The 20,865-nt window shown below is 41.3% G+C and overlaps 1 protein-coding gene across 3 annotated transcripts in view; it reads right to left on the bottom strand.

Moving 5' to 3' along the window:
• ARID1B (AT rich interactive domain 1B (SWI1-like)) overlaps positions 1-14,169 on the bottom strand; it is a 398,242-nt gene extending 384,073 nt beyond the window's left edge. For all 3 annotated transcript variants that reach the window (XM_012646847.1, XM_012646845.1, XM_012646846.1), the window contains exon 1: positions 12,649-14,169. In XM_012646847.1, coding sequence (XP_012502301.1) covers positions 12,649-14,169 — 1,521 coding nt within the window. The remainder of the gene's footprint in view (positions 1-12,648) is intronic.
• Positions 14,170-20,865: the final 6,696 nt, after the last annotated feature.

Below are 20,865 nucleotides of genomic sequence, written 5' to 3'. Positions count from 1 at the left end.
TTTCAAGTATATTTATTAATAAGGCAAAGATATACATCCTTTAAAAATATTTGTCTAATAAAAATCCAATAATTCACTACTAATAACTTTTATTAATCATTACAAAACTGAGTAAGAATTCTCACATGAATAAAGCTCTAAGTGTCAATTCATTTCAAAATTCCAGATACAGGTCATACATTCATCTCTCCAATTTTCTAATGACTTCTGCTTTGCCTAAATTAAACGTATTTGAGTCCACAATTGTCCACAATGTTAAAAGTATTTAATTCTCAAGCAGCATTAGGAAATAAGCAAAAATTCAAAAAAGATTTCAAAAATTTAGGTTGGAAAGGAAGAGAAAGAGTAGAGTCAAATTAATCAGCAATGCCCATAATGACAATTTCCTTTTATAAAAGGACTTTGTTCCAAAACTTCATTTACCTACCTCTACCTATCTGTTGCTCTTCAGATCCCGCACAGCTGCACATTATCCACACCGCGAATATTTCCATCCCCGGCAGGTGGAAAGCTTGCCTGCCTGCGCACACTGCCTCCCTGTGTTAGCTGTCCGCGTTCCATTTGAATCCAATTTCCTTGCATTACCTCTGCCCAGGTCAAGGATGAATGGCTGTCAAATTCCCAGTGGAATAAAAAGAAAAACTCCTTTCTTCCTGAGGCAGCAAGTTTCAATTCACAGAGCACATGGCTAATCTACATATGTGAAGGTCACAGCACTCCAGTCAAAGAGGTTAAGAATGGAACAGCTCACGTAAGGGGTTGTCTTAAACATCTTGGCATGATGCCCAACAAGTAAGACTGTTGAAAAGCAATAGATAGCTTCTGGCAGCAGCAAGGGGAAAAATATTTTGATCATGTGATATCGTACACACTACCTAGTTTATTTCACGTGTGAAACTTTGAGAGTCCCTAAAAAATACCGCATATGCAAATCAAATCCAGATTTCAGCTTCACCAGTTTAGCCATGCTAGTACACCTTCCTCTTTATAAAATACATTTATATGGAATTTGTAGATGCACTGAGAATAAAACTTCAACATATCAACAACCAGCTGCCACAAATATTTAACAGCCGATTACACCTTCTTTGCATTAGTTTCTCCATGAACATGAAACTACTTAGACCAGGAAAGGGTATTTAGACTAAAAAAGCATATTCCTTTAAGTTATTCAAATATAACTGTCTTAAATAAAATTCATCTCCATTTCCCCTCATTTTTCCCTCCCTCCTAATATAGCAAAATGGAAAATTACAGGAACTTGATGCAAATAAAGACAAAATACAAAACTGCTTTTCGCAACCCATCTTCACCGATTGTATAGTGAAACACTAGTGCTTTAAAGTGCTCCTAGTTCTGACCAGTTATCACAACGGAGGAGGAAGGACAGTCTTGCCGCACATGATGGACACCAGGTGAAAGGGTTAGAAACCAACACTTTTCACAGAGCGTGTCTCTCTCTGCCTGCCGTAAGCACGGCACCTTCCCGAAATGCTTTCTGCATCAGCCAAATGAAATTAAAGGAAGTTGGCACTAAGAGGGGGGAAAAGGGAAGATATTCAAACCCAGCGAAGTCATAACAAGTGTGACTGTAATTTTAAAAATTTTTCAACAGTTAACAATAATAAACTATTTGTTTTAAGCATGGAGAAATAAAGTAGCAGCAAAGGATCCATTTTATCAATTTGGAAGTTGTCTGCCTACCACCAATTTCCCTCAACTCAAAATTTAGATTGCTTATGAGACCAGAGTTATTCAATCCATATTTCTAATTAAATGGAATAGTAAGTAAAATAAAAATCTCTCACAAACTATCTTAATTAATTTAATTACCTATATGCACTTACTCAGTAGTCTAAGGACATCCCTCTGTGCTAAACAATGAAGGCAATGTTTAACAATCTACACATATCTCTGGGTATCTACTTATCAGGTACAGTGCCCCTACACCAAGGTCACCAAATGTCTGTTGACAGTAGTGAAACTAAATTATTCAATTATATATCTTCTGAATTTATTTTTCCTTACCAGTTAGAAAATACGACGATAAAAGAAAGTAGGAAAACTACAGCAAACAATTTAGAATTGCTAATAACTTAGTTTTCCTAAACACTTGGCAAGGTAAAAACATATCGGGCAATTAAAAACTGAAATGGTCTGGATTAGAAATAAGCTTCAATATTAACCTATTTGTTCTGAGAGGAAAGACTGACAGGCTGTTTAATTAACTTGTTAAATTAACTAGTAGAGAACGGCCTCTAACTCATTTTAATTCCTTACCCATGAGAAAGTGCAGTCCTTTGTTACTCTATCAAAACGTGCTTTCCACTGCCGAGCAGCACACCAGCATCTTACAAGGTCTAGTCCTCACAAAAATTCTACGAGTATTCTTTCCATTTTTTAAGAAATGAGGAAACTTACAAACCTCAGAGAGATGAAGTTAACTTGCCTAAGGTCACACAGCCAGTACTATGCAATCTTCCAGTGTTCTCTAACCTTAGAGCTTTTGCCCTTGCCCTTATCTCTAGTCCTTCAAGGCCTCTCATCAACCAAGTCTTCGCATATCAAACCTCCTTTGCTCTAGGAGGCTTCCTGCCCCTACCCCCTGCTACCCGCCACCCCATCTATGTGAAGTGCCCCTCTAACATCAAACGTCTCCCACGCTGTACTATGGGGCATGCTATGCTTACTGGTCTCCGAGGGATCCCACCATCCAGCACGCTGCCAGGCACAGCAGGCTCTCTACAAACATGCGTCTGATGCCCCATGCTCTTGCTATGATGACACAAAGTTATAATTCCAACTCCCTGACGTACAGGAGACTGTTCAAAACTGTGAACTTCATTGAACTGAATATCAAATCCTTCGTGCTAATGATAACGTGAAGCTACTTCTTTAGCAGAAAAATCACCGTAAGAATGACACCCCAGGGGCCGGGCGCGGTGGCTCACGCCTATAATCCTAGCTCTCTGTGAGGCCGAGGCGGGCGGATTGTTTGAGCTCAGGAGTTCGAAACCAGCCTGAGCAAGAGCGAGACCCCATCTCTACTAAAAATAGAAAAAAATATATAGAAAAAAAACTAGCCGGGCATGGTGGCGCATGCCTGTAGTTCCAGCTACTAGGGAGGCTGAGGCAGTAGGATCGCTTGAGCCCAGGAGTTTGAGGTTGCTGTGAGCTAAGATGATGCCACGGCACTCTAGCCCGGGCAACACAGTGAGACTCTGTCTCAAAAAAAAAAAAAAAAAAAAGAATGACACCCCAAACAAAATCCAAATTAGGATCACTTTCTCATCACATCATAGCATGGAAGAACAATCTCCAAGTACACTGACCTTCCACATGAAACAGTGAGCACTGACTGACTTTCCAACTCATATTGGAACTTATACGTTCATCAGGATATTTTCAGTTTAGATACATCATCAACTACTCTTCAAATATTTCTTAGATGATGCGCTTTGAGGATATAGTTTTCTGCGTAAGAACTGCAGAGGAATAATGCAGCCGTTCACTTTAATTTCCACTTTGTAAAACACCAGGAGTCTATGATAATTCACCAGGGAAAATTATGGATCATATGTTATATTTACTCTTTGTATCTTAAGCACCAAGTGGTGCTCAGTGAGTATTTGTTCATAATAGAATTTTATCCCTGATAGTTTCATAAATCTCTGCATTAAAAAAAAAATTTCTCTATATCTTTGAGGTGGGCCCCTGGCATTCTCAGATTTGACATTCCCTGTTTTGACTATTTGAGAGTAGCCCTAAACCTCCATGCATAGTAAATTATAATTTTGCTAAGGACCAAAACATATATTCAATGAAGTTGAAACAGATACAGAAACAAGTTACTTAGCTAATGAGACCAAATTCTAGCTCTCAGAAGCTTCAAGAAGCCTAGATCTAAATTCTTGAAACTTCATTCCTTTGTAAAAAGTATTAATAATTCTAAAAATCACTTTCATGATTTTTGCAGATCATTAAAGTGGAAAGGTTTAAAAGGTATAAGAAAGGAATGATTCTTGGTGAGAGAAAAGTATTTGCTAATTAAGGATGCGATATTAAATGGGGTAGCAGCTTAGGTGCAATGATATCAGCCTTACATAGGCTCTATGGGTACACCAATACCAATTTATATAACCGTTGAGCAAGAGTCCCAATCAGTACAAAACTACAATTTGTAAGAGAAACTACAGTAGAATGCACAAAGTCTGTGTATTTGTACAGGTATCAGTTTATATTCACTGAATATATCTGGGATCTAGTGTAGTTTAATAAGCTGTTCAGTGGTACATAGATGATTAGGCACTATTTGTTTAAAAAATTCAAAGCAGCACAGAATTTTGGAGCCGGGAGGGGCTGGGCATCACCTAATTGATGGAGGCAAGGGCTTGTCTTCAGCCACATCCTGAAGTGTCGCAAATCCAGGCAGTGAACGAGAAAACCAAGCCCCACAGAGGAAACACAGGTCTGCAAAGAAGAGAGTGCCACAGACAAATGCCACAGACTTACACTGATGCCCTGAGTGAAGGTTTTCAACAACTCCACCTGGCAGGCAACAATCCAGGTAAGAAAACATCCCCTGCTGGATGGCAGAGAAAATGGGTGCTGAAGCCTACAAATGAGCCAAGGTCTAACCAACTCCAAGGTCATGCATGTCCTTTCCATTATATCAGCATGCCTCGTGATAGAGTCATATTCTCTCATAAATCCTCACAATCACTGAAATAAACTACTATACAACAAACATGCCAGTTCTCTCAGAAATACGTCTGCTTCTTCAGAAAGATACTTGCTCAGAAGTAGCAATGTTTCACATTTCTATTTCCAAGGTCATTTATAATTCACTGACTAAAGTGAATTTACTATAAAAATAAGAACTAAAAACAGAAAATTTCAAGGACATTAAAATGGGTTTATAGCTTTGATATATGGTCACTGAACCTCAAAATTTGGTTCTTAAAATTTCAGAAATTAAATGCCAAATTCTAGATGAATTTTAGAATTACCAATCATTTCAAAAATAAAGCCATGAAGTATGGTGAGTGGTTTAACTTCTAAGACAGTCATCACAAAAAGAAACAGGAGATACTAAGAATTCTGGAACTGCCTCCACTAATCATCAATGCCTCGCTTTCTGAAAGGTTTATTTCAGGACCCAGAAGCAGTAGCTGAATTTACTCCTCAGCCAGCATACATTATCTAAACAGTTACCAAAAATACCCCAGCAATCCAAGTATCTTCCTAAATCTGAACAGACTGTTTTAACTTTTTTTCCAAGAATCTATGTAATGTAGAAAACTGAGAAAAAGAAAAAGGACCATTCTATATAAATTTCAAAGTGATTATATTCTCCTTCTTTTAGTTATCATTCTCTGTAGTGGATCTATATTTTGCTCTGGCACAAAGCCAGGAATTGATTGGTAGAAATGGAAAAGAGTCACTAGATCACATCAACTGTATCGCCACAACCTATAATTACTTGTTTTGCCAAAATTCACTCCCCCGCCCCCAAAAAAGCAGGCCAATAGACTGCTGATCCACATGGTTGTTATTGGCGCTTTGTTTAAATGAGCCAGTACTAAGTCAATGATGTCAAAACACCATGATCCAGGTGTAGTGGGTCAAGCTTCAGTAGTCTCTCTGCATTACCTACACACAGAAACAGGAGCAATCCCCAGACCCCAGCTACTGTCTTTGTCTGGCACACGGCTGATTATTAACAAAGTGGGTGCTCAATAAATATTTGCCAACTGATTGTCTGGAGTAGATATTTACCTAACATACACATCACAGCATACACAAATGCTAAATGTTTACACCTTAAAGAAATAATTGTTGTTTCCCAGTACAATCTCTTAAATAACAGTTCATTTCCTCTGTGCCCTCTGTAGAATCTGGAATTAAAAGTACATAACAAATCTGAAAAAGATGTAACCACATAGCAGCATCAATAGCAGTTAAAATACAATTCTAATATTTTACACACCAAAAAAGCCTATTCGTGAGACTAACCAGGATCTAAGAAGTAGCCCTTTGCAGCTGCCTCTAAAATTTAATTAAAAGGCCTATCATCTTAATTTAGTCATTTTATACAAAGAATTTCTAAAGTTTTGCCGAGGAATAAAAAAGAAAAATATCAGGAGGAAGCACAAACTTGGGGGCAGAGAACACTATGAAAAAGGACACGTCACCACCTGGATTGACTGTTTGCTCTGGGGGGGTGGGAGGTGGGCAGGATGCCTAAAAACTTCAATCACAGAAAGAATAGAAAAAAAGTATCTCTGTAAATGATTTTTACTAACAGTAGAAAGATAAAGCTAATAATTTTTCAGAAGAGGCTAAAAATGCAAAGGTGAGAGAAATAAGAAAAGGGAACAGTGATTATGGTAATAGTTCATTTCCATATCCTATTATCTGACGAAGTCCCAGGTTTCTCTCAAAATACCTTTAAACTTTAGAAAGGCTCCAAAAAGTTGCTTTTAGAACTTCTAATAACATAACTGGCAACAAAACAACTAACCTACACAACACACATCTGCAAACAGACCAAATCTATGAGGATTACCCCAAAGTTAAAAAAATTGAAAGGAAGTAGTAATAGACTAATTAAAAACAAAAACAAACAAAAAATACCATTAGCATTCCAATGGAATATCTGTGGAAGAATTTATTGATAAACTATCTAGTGACAAGATTAATGGTTATGAAAACAAGACTATTTTACTTACAATACATATTAATAGTTAACTATTTTAAAGGCTAACATAAAGAAAGGGAAGAGAAAAAGTTCTCAAGATGAATGGTGGTGATGGCTGCACAATGTTCAGAATGTACTTAATGCCACTGGATAAAAATGGTTAAAATGGTAAATTTTATGTTATGTATAGTTTACCACTATAAAAAATATACATATATTTAATTTTTTAGCATCTCATTATGAAAAGAAAAATGTGGTATACTATGGTCTAGGATTTTCTTCTAGATTACATCAAATATGGCTTCCCTTCCAGAGTCACCTAAGAAGGAATGACTTCTTGTCTGGTTGTCAAGATTTATCATTCATCAAGGGCCCAACAAAACACTGAGAAGTCATCTACAGAAGATGGTCAGCAGAAGCTGAATCTCCTTCAATTCAAAAAGACTGTCTTGCTATGAGAGATCTATTCCAGATTCTGCTGCCATCTACCTGATTTCAATGACGGAAATAAGCATATCTACTGGTAAACCACACATGCTAAGATTTTAGGGCTTTAGTCTCTTTCCTGGAAATATATATCATTCAAGAAACAAGTTTATTTCATCATTAGTTCATCTGTCAAACTCAGTAGCCTTCTGATATTCTTGGCATTGATCCATACAGAAGTGCGTTTGAAAACTGCCTACTGGATCCTATTCAAATAACTAAATCTAAGGAAATAGTTTTCTTAGAATTACTCCAAGTCAAAGACTTTGAAAAACAGAACATGTTTGGTGAAAACTTAATGTGGAAATACATATTCTACTCTGATAAATTCACTCAGTCATTCAATTAAAGTGAATTTGTTTATTAAAACTATAGTACATGTATAGTAATCATTCCATTCATACAGATGTTAGCATGAGGAAAAATAAGCCAATACTTAAGTACACTCAGGTAATAACAATTAATGATATCTAAATCATTTTCTTTTCATCAAATTTCTAAGAGAAAAAGTCACTAAAGTATACCAAGTTTTTAGATCAGAATTCACTCAATCACCCAATTAAACCTGAAAGGACCACTTAGTCTTATGAAAATAGCCACCAAACTGGAAAAAACAATACCTTATAATAGTCCTGCATCTATGATATATAAATACATTCTTTGTAGACCAACAGTTTTGCTGGGTCTTCTCCCCCACACAAGGAACTAGAACTTAGGATTCCTCAGGCTCAAGCATGCATACACAGCGAGTGTGCAGCACTACTTTACATATCCACAGAGAATCTGCAAAAACCTCCTGTTCAAGAAACAATACCTCTGAAAAGGCAAGCAACCAAAAATTACCCAATTTCAAAAAGGCCTAAGAGGTAGATACAGCCCCTTAAATATAAACAGCATTGTAAAATGTCATAAAAATTTCATAACATCCATTTTGAAAATCTAAATATTGCAAGAAAACTAATGGAATTGAATTTTATTAACATTCATGTTGCCTCCATAAATCTGTTGTTTTAAGTAACACCACAGTTCCATCAAACATAAATATCAATCTCAAATGTACAAATCTACATACACCCCAAAATGAAAGTGACATGAGTGAAATATCAGTCCCTGTGCACAAACATGGATCAAAGCACACAGGTCCATGAGCTGAGCAGTGTCAGTCCAGTGCAGAGCAGCAAGAAAAGCCTCTAGATTTAGGACACCAGCAAAAAGCTAATATAGTTTCCTCTATCGACATATCCAAAACTTACATCCCTGGCCAGTCTTCAAAATAAGTAGAAAAATTTCATGGAATCCTAACAAATTTTAAATCAAACCACTCTCATCCTAGGAAAGGGCAGGGTTAAATAAATGAAATGATCATCTTTTTGGTTTGCCTGTGATATTGGTATTTGTCTTAGGGTAATAAGTGTTCCTATTAAATCAGAAGTCATCTCTTCAGATACAACCTGTGCCAAATTATAAAGAAATAAAGTCCATTAGTAAGAAATAGAACTGAAAACTCAATCCCATTTTATTACACCTGTTTTCCTTAAAAGGTGTCTGTGTCTAATAAAACTATCAAATGAGTTTATATTGAGTCTTCCTCTACATTGTCATATATTTTTAAAATCAGATCTCAAACCAAAATTAACGCTTTTTTTATACTTGAGTGAAAATGTTATTCTCTTCAACTCTAATAAAGGAACACGATATTTAGAGGTTAAGTACATTATTAAAGATGTCCAAGTGTGATCTGCATTATTTCCACATTCAGAACACACTTCTGATACAGTATGACGTTGAGAAAAATGGAGCAAGTATAAAAAGCCTTGCCAAAAATTCATTGCTAAATATAGAGAAACAGAACCAAAGGAAAAAAAGAGAGGTTAAGGTTTCTCATTATGGACCCAAGATAAGAATACGTTAATTCTCTAGAATGTTCTTATTGCTATAGTATTAATATAAACATAAATTTAATTGATAGCTGTATTAATGGTTACAATTAAAAAAACAAAAAATTAGCAAAAGTAAGCACTACAAAAATCAGGATTCCCAATGAAAACAATTTTAAGCCATGCCTAATTTCATCCCAGATGACTTAGAAAACAGAAAACTGCAGACATTTTTGTCATGTTCTCTTTTTCTGTTTTTTAAATGATAGGCCTTTTCTATGAACCACAGTTACCAAGTCCACCTCTTCTAACTATATACAGCCATCCATAACCTTGGCAAATATATAAATTTTGGCTACAAAAATTTCTTTACAAGATTTAAAATATCAGATAGCCTAAGATTTCAGTGGGAGTGATGTTATGATACGATGTATCTCATACACATTTTAAGTAATCAAGAATCAGTTTTGTAGCTTCCTGCTTTGTAAGCTAGCTAATTGCTTTTCTTTTAAGGGTAAATAATGCTCTTTTCTATTACATTGCATTATGTTCTATAAAACTAAAGTTAAAATACCATTAATGGAATTCAGTACAAATGTGTACATCATAAAGTCTTACGTGAATAGACCTAAATATTCCTTTTGAGACTGCTATCTGAATACTTATCTCACAAAAATCTAGTAACAAACTGAATCGTAAAATGGCTTATTTCACTTTTTAAAAACTCTTCCCCCACAATATATACATGTTTTGTTCCCAGTTATGAAAATATTTGCCACCCAATAGAAACCATTTCCTAAAATCAAAAATGAAACTAAATGTATTAAGAGCCAAAAATATTTCATCATTTAACAATGTGATTTAATAGTATTTTTTGACCTATATAGTCAGGCAGTAATTCAATATTTTGGACAAATGACTGTTTCTTAGTATAATTGTAACTACTACTAAATAATAGCCTTCCAAAAAGAAAAGGAAATAACGAGTGTAAAAAAGACACATTCCACATGTTATACAGTAAACTACCTAAAAGAAATTCATGAATCTAGGTCATATGTCTGTCATTCCCCCCCCCTCAAAAAAAAAAAAAAGTATTCCCAGGGGTCATGCTGAGGACATAATGGATTCACTCTCATTCCAAGAAAACAAAATACTTAAAATGATTGGTACCATTAAAAACTAATACTCTAACATGGACCTACATCTGCCTCTAACTTCATTCGTTTCTAATTTATAAAGATGTGAATTTTAAACTGCCCCTTTAATAGCAAGCTGACAAAACAAATCTTTTTAAAATTAATTATGTGGGTTTATTTACACGGGCTTCTCTATAATGTTTTCAGTTGTGTGAAGCAAAAAGAAAAATTGAAAATTGCCCGTTTTCTATCAAGACTAGAAAAATATATTATCCTTAAAAGTAAAATTCCACTAAGTAAAGATTTAAAAGCCGTGGGCACCAACGTTCAGCCTAGGATTCACACTATTATTTGTTAAATTCAGCCCTTCATTCACTCTGACAAGATATTATTACTAAAATACATCTTCCTAAAAATAAATGAACTAAATAAGAATATACATACAACCACTGTTATTCCCTTCTAACAGATTAGATTTTTTAAACTTTCATAGCATTAAGATATCTATGAAAGAAAAATTTTGGAGAAGAAACACACCCAGCACAACTTGCTTATAACATAGTTTCCCTAATTCATTGTGTAAACAGTTCAAATAAGGCTCATATTACCTAATTCAACAAAATAATCAAAGAGAAAAAGATTCTTGGGGCATTTCTGTATTTTCCAAATCAAATGCAAATATAAAACGGTTTTTAGTATTTCACAGGAATATCCATTTTTTTTCCCATTTTACCTAGTTGTTCTCTGGAAAAAATATTATGTGGTTTTCTCATTTCGTGTTTTTAAAATATGCCAATTCTATCTAAAACTCCTTATCCACAAATATCTTAAATGATCAGAATTGTTAAACACAAATCACTAGAAATATAGCTTAAATTTTGTTGATAAGCCTAAATAAATATCACCAAAAGATATTTCTGCACATCAAAATCTTGAAATTTTTAACGTTAAACTGTGTGTGCTGAAACAATTCAAATTTTTTCACAGTTGAATTTGTGAAGGATAGACTTTTACAAAAGCTTTACAAATCCAAAAATTGGTAAAACTAGTGGTTTACTTTTTTCAATGGTCTTATTTCAACCCACAATTAAAGTCCCTGGTATATGTAATGTGCATATTGTAACAGCGTCATCAAAGATCTGAATTTTGTAAGTGCCCAATACTAGACACCAGCGTAATGTTTTTCTGTAATCCTCTTATTAATAACTATGATTCATAAAAATTTAAGCCTTAAATAATATTGAAGCTTACATCTGCTTGTAATAGAGCTCAGTTATTATTTGTGGCAAGAATTTTTGTGACTGTACTGCTCAGCACTTCTATTTACATCAGCAGTGCTAAATGCCCAATGGTGAGAGGGGAGCCAATCAGATGGCAGATTAGATGTCAACTCAGAGGCAGCTGTCTGGAGACTATTACAGCCAGTTTACCTCCACAATTCAAATTCCAAACCTTGCAAAGGAGATCAAGTCAGTCTTTAGGCTCAGCCTACTAGCAAGAAACAGCAAGAGTGAAGGACACTTCCTAATAGCAGTGTAGGATTTGGATGACAGCAAAATAAAGAAAATCCAAATAAATACGATCCCAAAGATCCATTTCCAATGGTCTGCTATTTTACTGGATTTGCTGAATAAAATGTATGCCTAATCCACGATCAAAATAAGTTCAATTGATCCGGAGTGTGTTCCTTTAACACAGCCTCTCTGCTGAAGGTGACTCCTTTCAAGCAGCCCGTAAGCCCAATAATGGATTTCCCCGGCTATTCTTAGGAACGAATCAATACATTTTAGAATATTTTACCTCCACGTCGTTGTAAGTTTTGGTATTATTCCTGCTAGTAAACATTCGAACTCGAAGCCCGCATAGAGTATCTCCGAATGGCTCTACATAACTACGAAAAACCCGCTCGGTTGTCACAAAGCTAACCTATTTTCCCTGCGTGTACCTTGGAAGCTAAGAGGGAACGTACTGTGGCTAAGGTGGGAGAAAGTTCCTCATTCTTTCCCAGGTTAAAGCACATTGTTGGCGCTACCAGAGCCGATCTGGTCAATATTCGCCCCCGGCCGTTCTGGCCGGGAGAGCCTATTTTGTTACAAAAGCACCCGAGTCGTCCCCACCGCCCCAACGGCTTCCTCGCGGGTGGCGCCCTGGAACCTCGCCTCGCGTTCTAGGGCCTGGGGGATGGGGTGGGGGCGAGGGTGCGGGCCGCCCGAGAGCGCAGGCCGCCGGCCCGGCCCCACGGAGCCCTCCTCGGCCTGGACAGCGCGGCCGGCGCGGGGTGCGCCCCGACCTCTGCGCGAAGCGGCCGCCAGTCAAAATGGCTTTGGGCGCCGCGCCCCCACCGCCCCCGCGAGAAGAAGGGGAAAAGTACACGGCAAAGAAAGAAACTCAGGCTCGTGGCGCGGGGAGGCCGCCGGGCGGAAGCAGGCCCGGCCGGCGCGGGGCTTACCTGGGATCTGCCCATGGTCGGTCCGGGGGTGCCGGGGCTCATCGCCGGGTGACTCCTTTGTTGCGCGGCCGCCCAGGCCGGGCTGGCAGCGGCGTACTGGGCGCCCATGTCCTTGCCCAAGCCCATGCCCGCGGCCGCCTGCTGGCCGCCCGCCGCCGCCCCCGCCGCCGCCGCCTGGGACTGGGGCTGCGACGGCGGCGGCGGCGGCGCGCTGGGGCTGCTGTAGTCGGGGTAGCTGCCGCCGTAGCTCCGCATCATGGGGCTGGGCGAGGTGAGCAGCTGGTTGAGGGTCGGGGTGGCCCCCGACGGGTGCTGGTTCTGCCCGGCGAAGCGCTGGAAGCCCCCCGCCGCCGCGCCGGCGGCCGCCTTGCTGAGGCTCGCGGCCCCGCCGCCCCCGGGGCCCATCATCATGCCGCCGCCCTGCTGCCGGGGGGAGCTCAGCACCCCGTACCCCGAGGACGAGCCCCCATAGCCGCCGCCGCCTCCTGCTGCTGCTGCTGCCGCCGCCGCGGCCGCCGCCGCCACAGCTCCCGCTCCTGCTCCTCCTGCTCCTGCTCCTGCTCCTCCTCCTCCTCCTCCTCCTCCTCCGCTGCCTCCTCCTCCTCCGCCGCCGCCGCCGCCGCCCGCGCCGGGCCGGCTGTAGCCCGGATAATGGTTGTACTGGCTGTTGGGGTACCCTTCGTGGGAGTTCTGCAGGGGGTCCATGCTGCTGGGGGCCCCGGCGGCGGCTGAGGCGGAGTGCATCATCCCCATCCCGGGGCTTTGTTGTCCGCCATGTTGATCAAAGCAAGGCCCAGCGCGGCCGCCGGGGCCGCCGCTAGCAGGGGCAGCGCTGCCATAGTAATTATTAAACTCCGAGACGGCCGCCGGGCCGCCGCCGCCCCCGGGCACGGCGACCGGCGGCTGCTGCGTGCCCAGGGCGCCCAGGCCCAGGTGCTCGTAGCGGCCGCCCGCCGGTTCCCCCATCTTGGGCGGCGCGTCGTCCTCGTCGCCCGGCTTGCTCAGCAGCGGCTGGCCCGGGGGGTCGGCCTGGCTGCCCGCGGCACTGTCCTTGGCGCCTCCATGTTGCGGCTGCTCCATGTCGGGGCCGGGCTGAGGCGCGCCGCCGCCCGCGCCGCCCAGGCTGTTGTTATTGGAAATGGGATGTTGCTGCTGCTGCTGCTGTTGCTGCTGCTGCTGCTGGAACTGGTTTAGCTGCTGCTGTAGTGCGTGGTGGTGGTGGAGGTGGTGGGCATGGTGGTGGTGGTGGTGGGCATGGTGGTGGTGGTGGTGCTGCTGGTGGGGCGGTGCGGCGGGGGCTTCGCCAACGGTTTTCAGTTTGTGGTTGGGGAGCAGCCCCGTCTCCATGGCCGAGCCCGGGCCCGACGAGGAGGAAGAAGAGGACGCCGCCGCGGAGGAGGAGGAGGAGGAGGAGGACAGCGCGGCGGCGCTTCCACCCTCCTTGAGAGCCGCCTCGGAGCCGCCGCTCTTGGCGCTGTTAGTGCTGGCGGCGGCGGCCGCGGCGCTCGCGTTATGGGCCATGTTCAGTTCGTGACGGGGGTGCAGGGGGTGGTGGTGCACACTATTCAGGCCGCCGTCGCCGCCGCCCCCCAGCATGGGTCCCGGTGCCGCCGCCGCTACGCGCGCCCCCGCCTCCAGGTCCCGGGCCCCGGGCGCCGGCCGCGGCCCGGGGGGCGCCCGCCGCTCGCCGCTGCCTGCCCGCGCCCGCGCCGCCGCCGCCGCCGCCGCCGCTGCTGCCCGTGCGGCCATGATCGCCGCGGCGTGGCGAGGCCGGGCGGGGGGCGGGGGGAGACAATAACCCCCACTTTTTAGTCCGCGGCCCCTCCTGTGCGCATCCACGCGGCCCGCCGGGAAGCCGCCGACCCCCTCCCCCTCCGCAGGCCCCGCCGGAGAGCCGGGCCGGGGGCACGCCTTACGGTCTGGGCCTGTTCCCGCTGTGTGCTTTCATGGTGAAAGTTTTTAGCTCAGGTTTAAATGAAACTTTTCTCTTTTCCTCTCTAACCCGGATATGGGTAAATACACGACTGGCTGAGCCTATCGGGCCCAGCATGGCATGAGAGGGAGCCGAGCAAGCTCGAGCAACTATTATCCACTTCTCTCTGATTACTCCTGTGCACTCGCAAAACGCGGACTGGACTCGTCCCCGGGCCGCCGCCGCCAGCCCCAGCGCAGCCTGGCGGGGCCCGGCCGGGCCCGGGCCCGGGGCCTGGGCCTGGGCCTGGGCCTGGGCCTGGGGCAGGCTCGGCGGCGCTCGGAGCGCGGCGGCTTGGGGCGGCCGGAGGCTGCACTTTCCCCTCGTGCCTCTGTCTCCTTGCCAACCGGGCGTTCGTGTGTTTGTTTTCACGTCTAAAAGGAACGATACAAAGGTGGAAAACGAGTCTGACGAGCAGACAAAAGAGAGAGAAAGACTGGGGAACAAAGTTGTCTGTTGGCCTCAGAGGTTACATGGAGCCGACGGAGAAGGAAAATATTTAGGCAGTCTGTGCAAAAGCACTGTCTCTCCCAGGAGTTATGTAATTTTTCAGAACGTTAGCCTCCCTGCCTTGATTTCGGGCCATCAGCGCAATTCCCACAACTTCTTCCAACTGCAAAATTAGGAAAGCTTCTTAAGTGAAGGTTAGCCTCATTCAAAGAGCTCTGTGACCTGTACACAACAGGTACTCAATAAATGCTTATGATTAATAACTGCACCTGCGCCAAAGATAATGTTTATATAACTTTTTTAAGGCACCTTAAATATGTATGTAGGCTTATCAACGAGAACTTGAAGTATTCCCAAAGGAGCATTTTCCTTGCAAAGCACTTGGATGTCCTCTCTCAAATATGTAGAGTAGTATGTTATGTTCCAAACAACTTTCACGTGAAAATTTAACTATTGGTGCTAAAATAGCGACAGTTAAGGTTTATCTCATATCTTCATAAATCCATGTGACACCTTGCATCATATTTCAGAGGTTAATATGCACAGTTAACCCTCTTGATATGAGTTCATTTCTAAGTAATGTGAAACAAAACTAAAATAGACATTATAGTTAATATAAGATCAATAATAATATAAAATAAACAACTCTAATCCTAAAGCAGAAATGTTCTCTAAAAAATTGTATCTGTTTTCTCATTTCGTAGAGTTTTAAATATTTTTATTATGAATTTATCACCAAGATAATTTTGAATATCTTTAATAGCAAGGCTTCTTTACCTTAAGCAATGGCTCATTTGTACTAGTGTGGACTCAGTTTTCAATGAGAGAAAACATTTGAAACCAGGGTTTTCCAGAGGTTACACCAGCAGAAATACATGATTTTAGTAGAATTTAGTTTTCGAAAATTATTTCATTCTTTACCTTTTCATAGGAACTATTTTAGTTAATTTCATCTGCAGTGGTTGTTTGCTTGACCAAGTATAAATACGTTATATGACTAAATAGAAAAGGGTAGACTGCAAAACTGGTGACTAATTGGAGGTGGGGGAGCCAGGTGCACACCCAAGGGTCATTATAGAGTGTAGAAACAACAAATTGCAATTCTGTGCAAACAACTGGAAAACCAGGGGTATATCATCATGTGTAAGAGAGAATAACAGAACCGTAAGATGAATTTGTGCCAAATCATTCATCAGTTTTTGCCAAGAGAATACTACATCTTTGTTAGTGTGCCTTTTTGACATTTTTTTCCTGGATTTTCTCCCTTTATATATTCAAATACATACTAATTATACACATTACACCACATAAGTTGAATTTTTAAAGTTTTTCATATGCAAATATAAATATACGTCTGTTTTGTGTATGTGTCTATATACATATATTCTAAAATCAATTACATATTTATGCTTTTAGACATTTATAGTCAAACTAAATATATACACATAATCATAAAAGTGCATTTTTTCAAATTGATAAAATATATCAAAGTCAATTCATACAAGTGTAGCCATATGTCGTAGCTTATTTTCACAACTAGTCCTAAAAGGGAAAATGAGTCACCAAGTTCAGCTATGGCCCTTTTCTTAAAAATATTTTTTTCACATCAGAAAATCAGGAAACTTAAAAACAAAAAACTAGGTATATAAGTCAAAATCTCTTTTAATTCCATTTGCTTCAGCAAGTCAACTAGAAGATTGGAACTAAGAGGCTATAAAATACAGGCCCCCGGCACAATGAAATCAGTCTGCTATAAAAGGCGACACATGCCAGTTTTTCCTCCCCAGTGGCAGATGCCACACCCTAAAGCAGACAGAAGGCACTGCAGCCTGTAAGAGAAGCACAACACAAAGCCGGCAGGACTTGGTTTTGTCTTTTAAACCACAGAGAGTGCTAAAATACCTTTTTTAAGCATCTTTGCTGAAGATAAGTAATACACTCTTATTTTTTCCACTTATACTTTTCCAACACACCTTCTCAGGAAAACAAAGTAAAAGCCTCCTATAGTTTCCTTTAAAAATCTAGGGCTTAATAAACAAAACGGCAATTGTCAGGGGTCTGATGTAAAGTGACAAAACAGGATCACGTTCCACAAAAGCACAATTTCAAGTATAGATTAGAATTTCTATTGTGTTCCTTGCCTCAATTATCCTCTATGGCAATTCTTCCTTATTATTTCTTTTTGATGAAGTAAGGTACTACGAATCACTGTTCACTTTTCCTAATGAATTCCTTAATTTTACATCTCTTGCCTAAATTTCAAACCACAGTGAAAACTTTAATAAGTCACTCTAACCACAAAGAAGCCATGGAGGTGAAGGCCTGAAGCCTACCAGCAGCCACCCAGCCCCTGAGCAGACCTCCCACCCACAGGGTGCTCCCCACGCCTTCATGTTTAGCCAGAGGATTACCCATTATTTAGTTAAACATTCCTTTTTGGTTACAAAAGAGTTTTTTTTAACTATATGGAAATATTAATATTCAAATACTGTGCCTTTTGAATAAGTTCTGGGGCACTGAATAAAAGGCTCTTCAACTTGCCCTCTTAAAGAGGATTGAGCCAGATGGTTTAAGAATTCCACAGTTCTGTTCTTTTTGCCTCATCGTAACCCATCATACTCTGTTTGCTTTCAGATTAGTCCCCTTTTACTGTTCTACTTATTTATTCGATGACTGAAACTATCACGATTCACTGCCCATCATATTTCTCAGTATTCTTTATGTAATTTGGAAGCAATTTAGAATAAAGCCCTGTCAAGGTTTTACAAATAAGAACTATTAAAGAATAAAGCTTTGGATACTTGCTTTCCTTTTAGATTTATGAGAAATGCGATGAATGGAGCTAATGGGATTTCCCTACTGATCTTGGTCAGGGACTTAAAAAAACACTAAACAATTGTCCTTTTCACTTCTCCGATTTAGACGTTAGCATTGAATAACTCTAAGTCAATGCAAGATATGGGATATAGCATTTGATTTGAAGCCACTGTGCAAATTAACAGTAGCCCCTAAGTTCAGAATACAAAACAATTAGATAGTATTTGAAAACAATGTAGGCAAAAAAGATTGAAATAAATTTGGGAACTATGACAAACAGTAGCTCCGTTGTGCTTACTCAGAAATTATTTTGAGGATAGCAAACCTGGATGGGGATAAACTACACTCAATCATCTGACAAATTTACCTAGAATCTACTTTGCGCCATACCCTGATAATAAGATGATAACTATTACCTTCGTCCTGTCCTTAATAGGGAAGATAAACAAGTAAATTAAACATACTAAGTTCTGCCCTTCAACCCACGTCATAGAGGATTTGGCCAGTAAAGAAGCAAGGTCAGACACCCCCCATGCCACAGCACTGAGCCTCGCTGGCAGCCATTAGCAGGCACCTGACCCTAATCCTCAATCTGACACAGCTCAGACTTGGCACTTGGAATCCACCACTGTTGAGGCTGAACTTCCAGAAACTTAAGTCAAATATAATATTAGGCTACTACCATTTCTCTCCAAAATCCCTACAAACATAGCAACAAGAGTAAAATAAGTGAAAAAAACACCTTATAATGTCTTAAAACATTGTACCTTTTTATCTTATCCTGGACTGTCCACATTTTGAATGATGTGTAATAAATATTTTTTATTACAGCCTAGTTTATAAATTTTCTGTAACTTTTAGACAAATGTGTGTTCAATGGCATTTCTTTCCTTTTATTTCCAGTATTGTCCTCAATCATTTTGCCATCACTGAAAATCACTGAGCACCTGCTAGCGCGTCTCAGTGTTCTCCTACATCATGTCACATAATCATCTACGTGGCTGCTATCATTGACAGCTTGCTGCTTGGGTAAAGGCACTTTATAGATGACTCCACTCTAATTCCTCAAAAATAAATACTTGGGTAGTAAACATTCGAGGTCATGTATAATAATCAGGTATACAAAGGGAAGTCCTGTAGAGGTCTAATCACCTCAATTTTCTAGAAAGGTTTCAGTGACTTACCTGAGGGCCTTCTGGGTCTCTCTCACCGATATGATTAATTGCTTCGTAGTACATGAAGACTTCGAAAATAAGACTACTTTTCAACCCCAATAAATCCCAAACAACAGTAAGTCATGTACATTATGTAGTGCATTCCTGATTTGTATTCCACCTTGCTTATATTCAATTGTTTTGTCCCTAATTCATTATAAGAATCAGTGGGCGCCTTGAAGTATTTATTAACAATCATCTGATTGTTATGGTAAGAGCCAAAAAAAACTTGATTATATGCTTTTCTTACAAAAAATGACATAATTTTGTTGAAGAATCTACTTATTAATGCATTCCCCTAAAAATACCCAAATTAAGTATAATTTTTTTTCTTTCTCCAGCTTAAAGGAACCTTCTACATTGCAACATGTTACTCTAAGACTTAAAATTCATTTGGCTCGGCCGGGCGCGGTGGCTCACACCTGTAATCCTAGCACTCTGGGAGGCCGAGGCGGGTGGATTGTTTGAGCTCAGGAGTTCGAGACCAGCCTGAGCAAGAGCAAGACCCCGTCTCTACTAAAATTAGAAAGAAATTAATTGGACAACTAAAAATATATAGAAAAAATTAGCCGGGCATGGTGGCACATGCCTGTGGTCCCAGCTACTCGGGAGGCTGAGGCAGAAGGATCGCTTGAGCCCAGGAGTTTGAGGTTGCTGTGAGTTAGGCTGACGCCACGGCACTCTAGCCGGGGCAACACAGTGAGACTCTGTCTCAAAAAAAAAAAAATTCATTTGGCTCTCCCTGTCATCTTCTCTAACCCTCAGGTAACTCCTCTCTCAAGCTATGCTTCTCTCCAAGGTACAGGTGACCTTCTTTCTCAAGGACCATGCGTGCTAAAAGGTTTCCCTCCCAAAGCATAATCCACAAGGAGCAGCTGGGAAGGGGACCTCTTGCCTCAACCCCATTCATTCATTCGGCAAGTAATTGCCGAGTGCCCACTCTGCCCCAGCCCTATGCTAGGCTCTGCGGCCACCAGAGTGGCCAATAAAAAAGCAATAATAATTTACCCCATTGAACATACCTGCTAAACATTAATCAAACGATCACACTGGTAAGTGTAGAATTGCAAAGCGATAGGCTCCGAAGAAAAGATAAGGGTCCTACATGGGAAATAGTGAACGTAGACTGGGGCTGAGGCAAGGCTTCCCTGAGGAAATGTGGCTTGGGCTGAACCCTGATGAGCCAGGAGGAAACAACCAGGCAAAGAAGGAAAGATCGTCCAGAACACCAGGAGGCCAAGGGACTGGAGAGCGGCTGCTGAGATGGGGACTGCTGTGCTGGTGGCCCCAGGCCTGATTTGCTCAGCTCGTGTCCCCGGAGCAGTGGAAGTAGCTTGAGTGTTTAAGCTGGGGTCCAATGTCAGATCTGGGTTATGGCAAGAACCCATCCGCTGCCGGGAAGACAGCACATAGCAGGTGGCGCCAGAGCAGAGGGGAGTCAGAAGGGGGGCCAGGTCGCAGGAGTCCAGGCGCAGGTCCCCGGGGCCAGGAAGGCCTGGCCACTCTCATTTGTCGAGGATCCCAGTATATGATGATATTAAGAAACAATAAAAAAGGATCATAAAAATTATTTTAATGTTTACATTTTAATGTTTATATATTCGGCCTCAAAAATAAAATGCCATATGCTTTTTGCAGAATAACTCTTAAGATTTATTTTTAAACTAATTCATAGGGCCCTACAAGCAGTGTTGTCTGGTAATAGATCTCAAGGCTTTTTTGTTGTGTGCATTTTTTTGTTTTTTTGGTTTTTTGAGACAGTCT

The sequence above is a fragment of the Propithecus coquereli genome, unplaced genomic scaffold (genome assembly GCF_000956105.1).
Source record: "Propithecus coquereli isolate 6110/MARCELLA unplaced genomic scaffold, Pcoq_1.0 Scaffold25, whole genome shotgun sequence".
In the NCBI taxonomy this organism is placed as follows: Eukaryota; Metazoa; Chordata; class Mammalia; order Primates; family Indriidae; genus Propithecus; species Propithecus coquereli.
The sequence above is the reverse complement of the archived record's forward strand: the minus strand, read 5'-3'. Positions and strand labels throughout refer to the sequence as shown.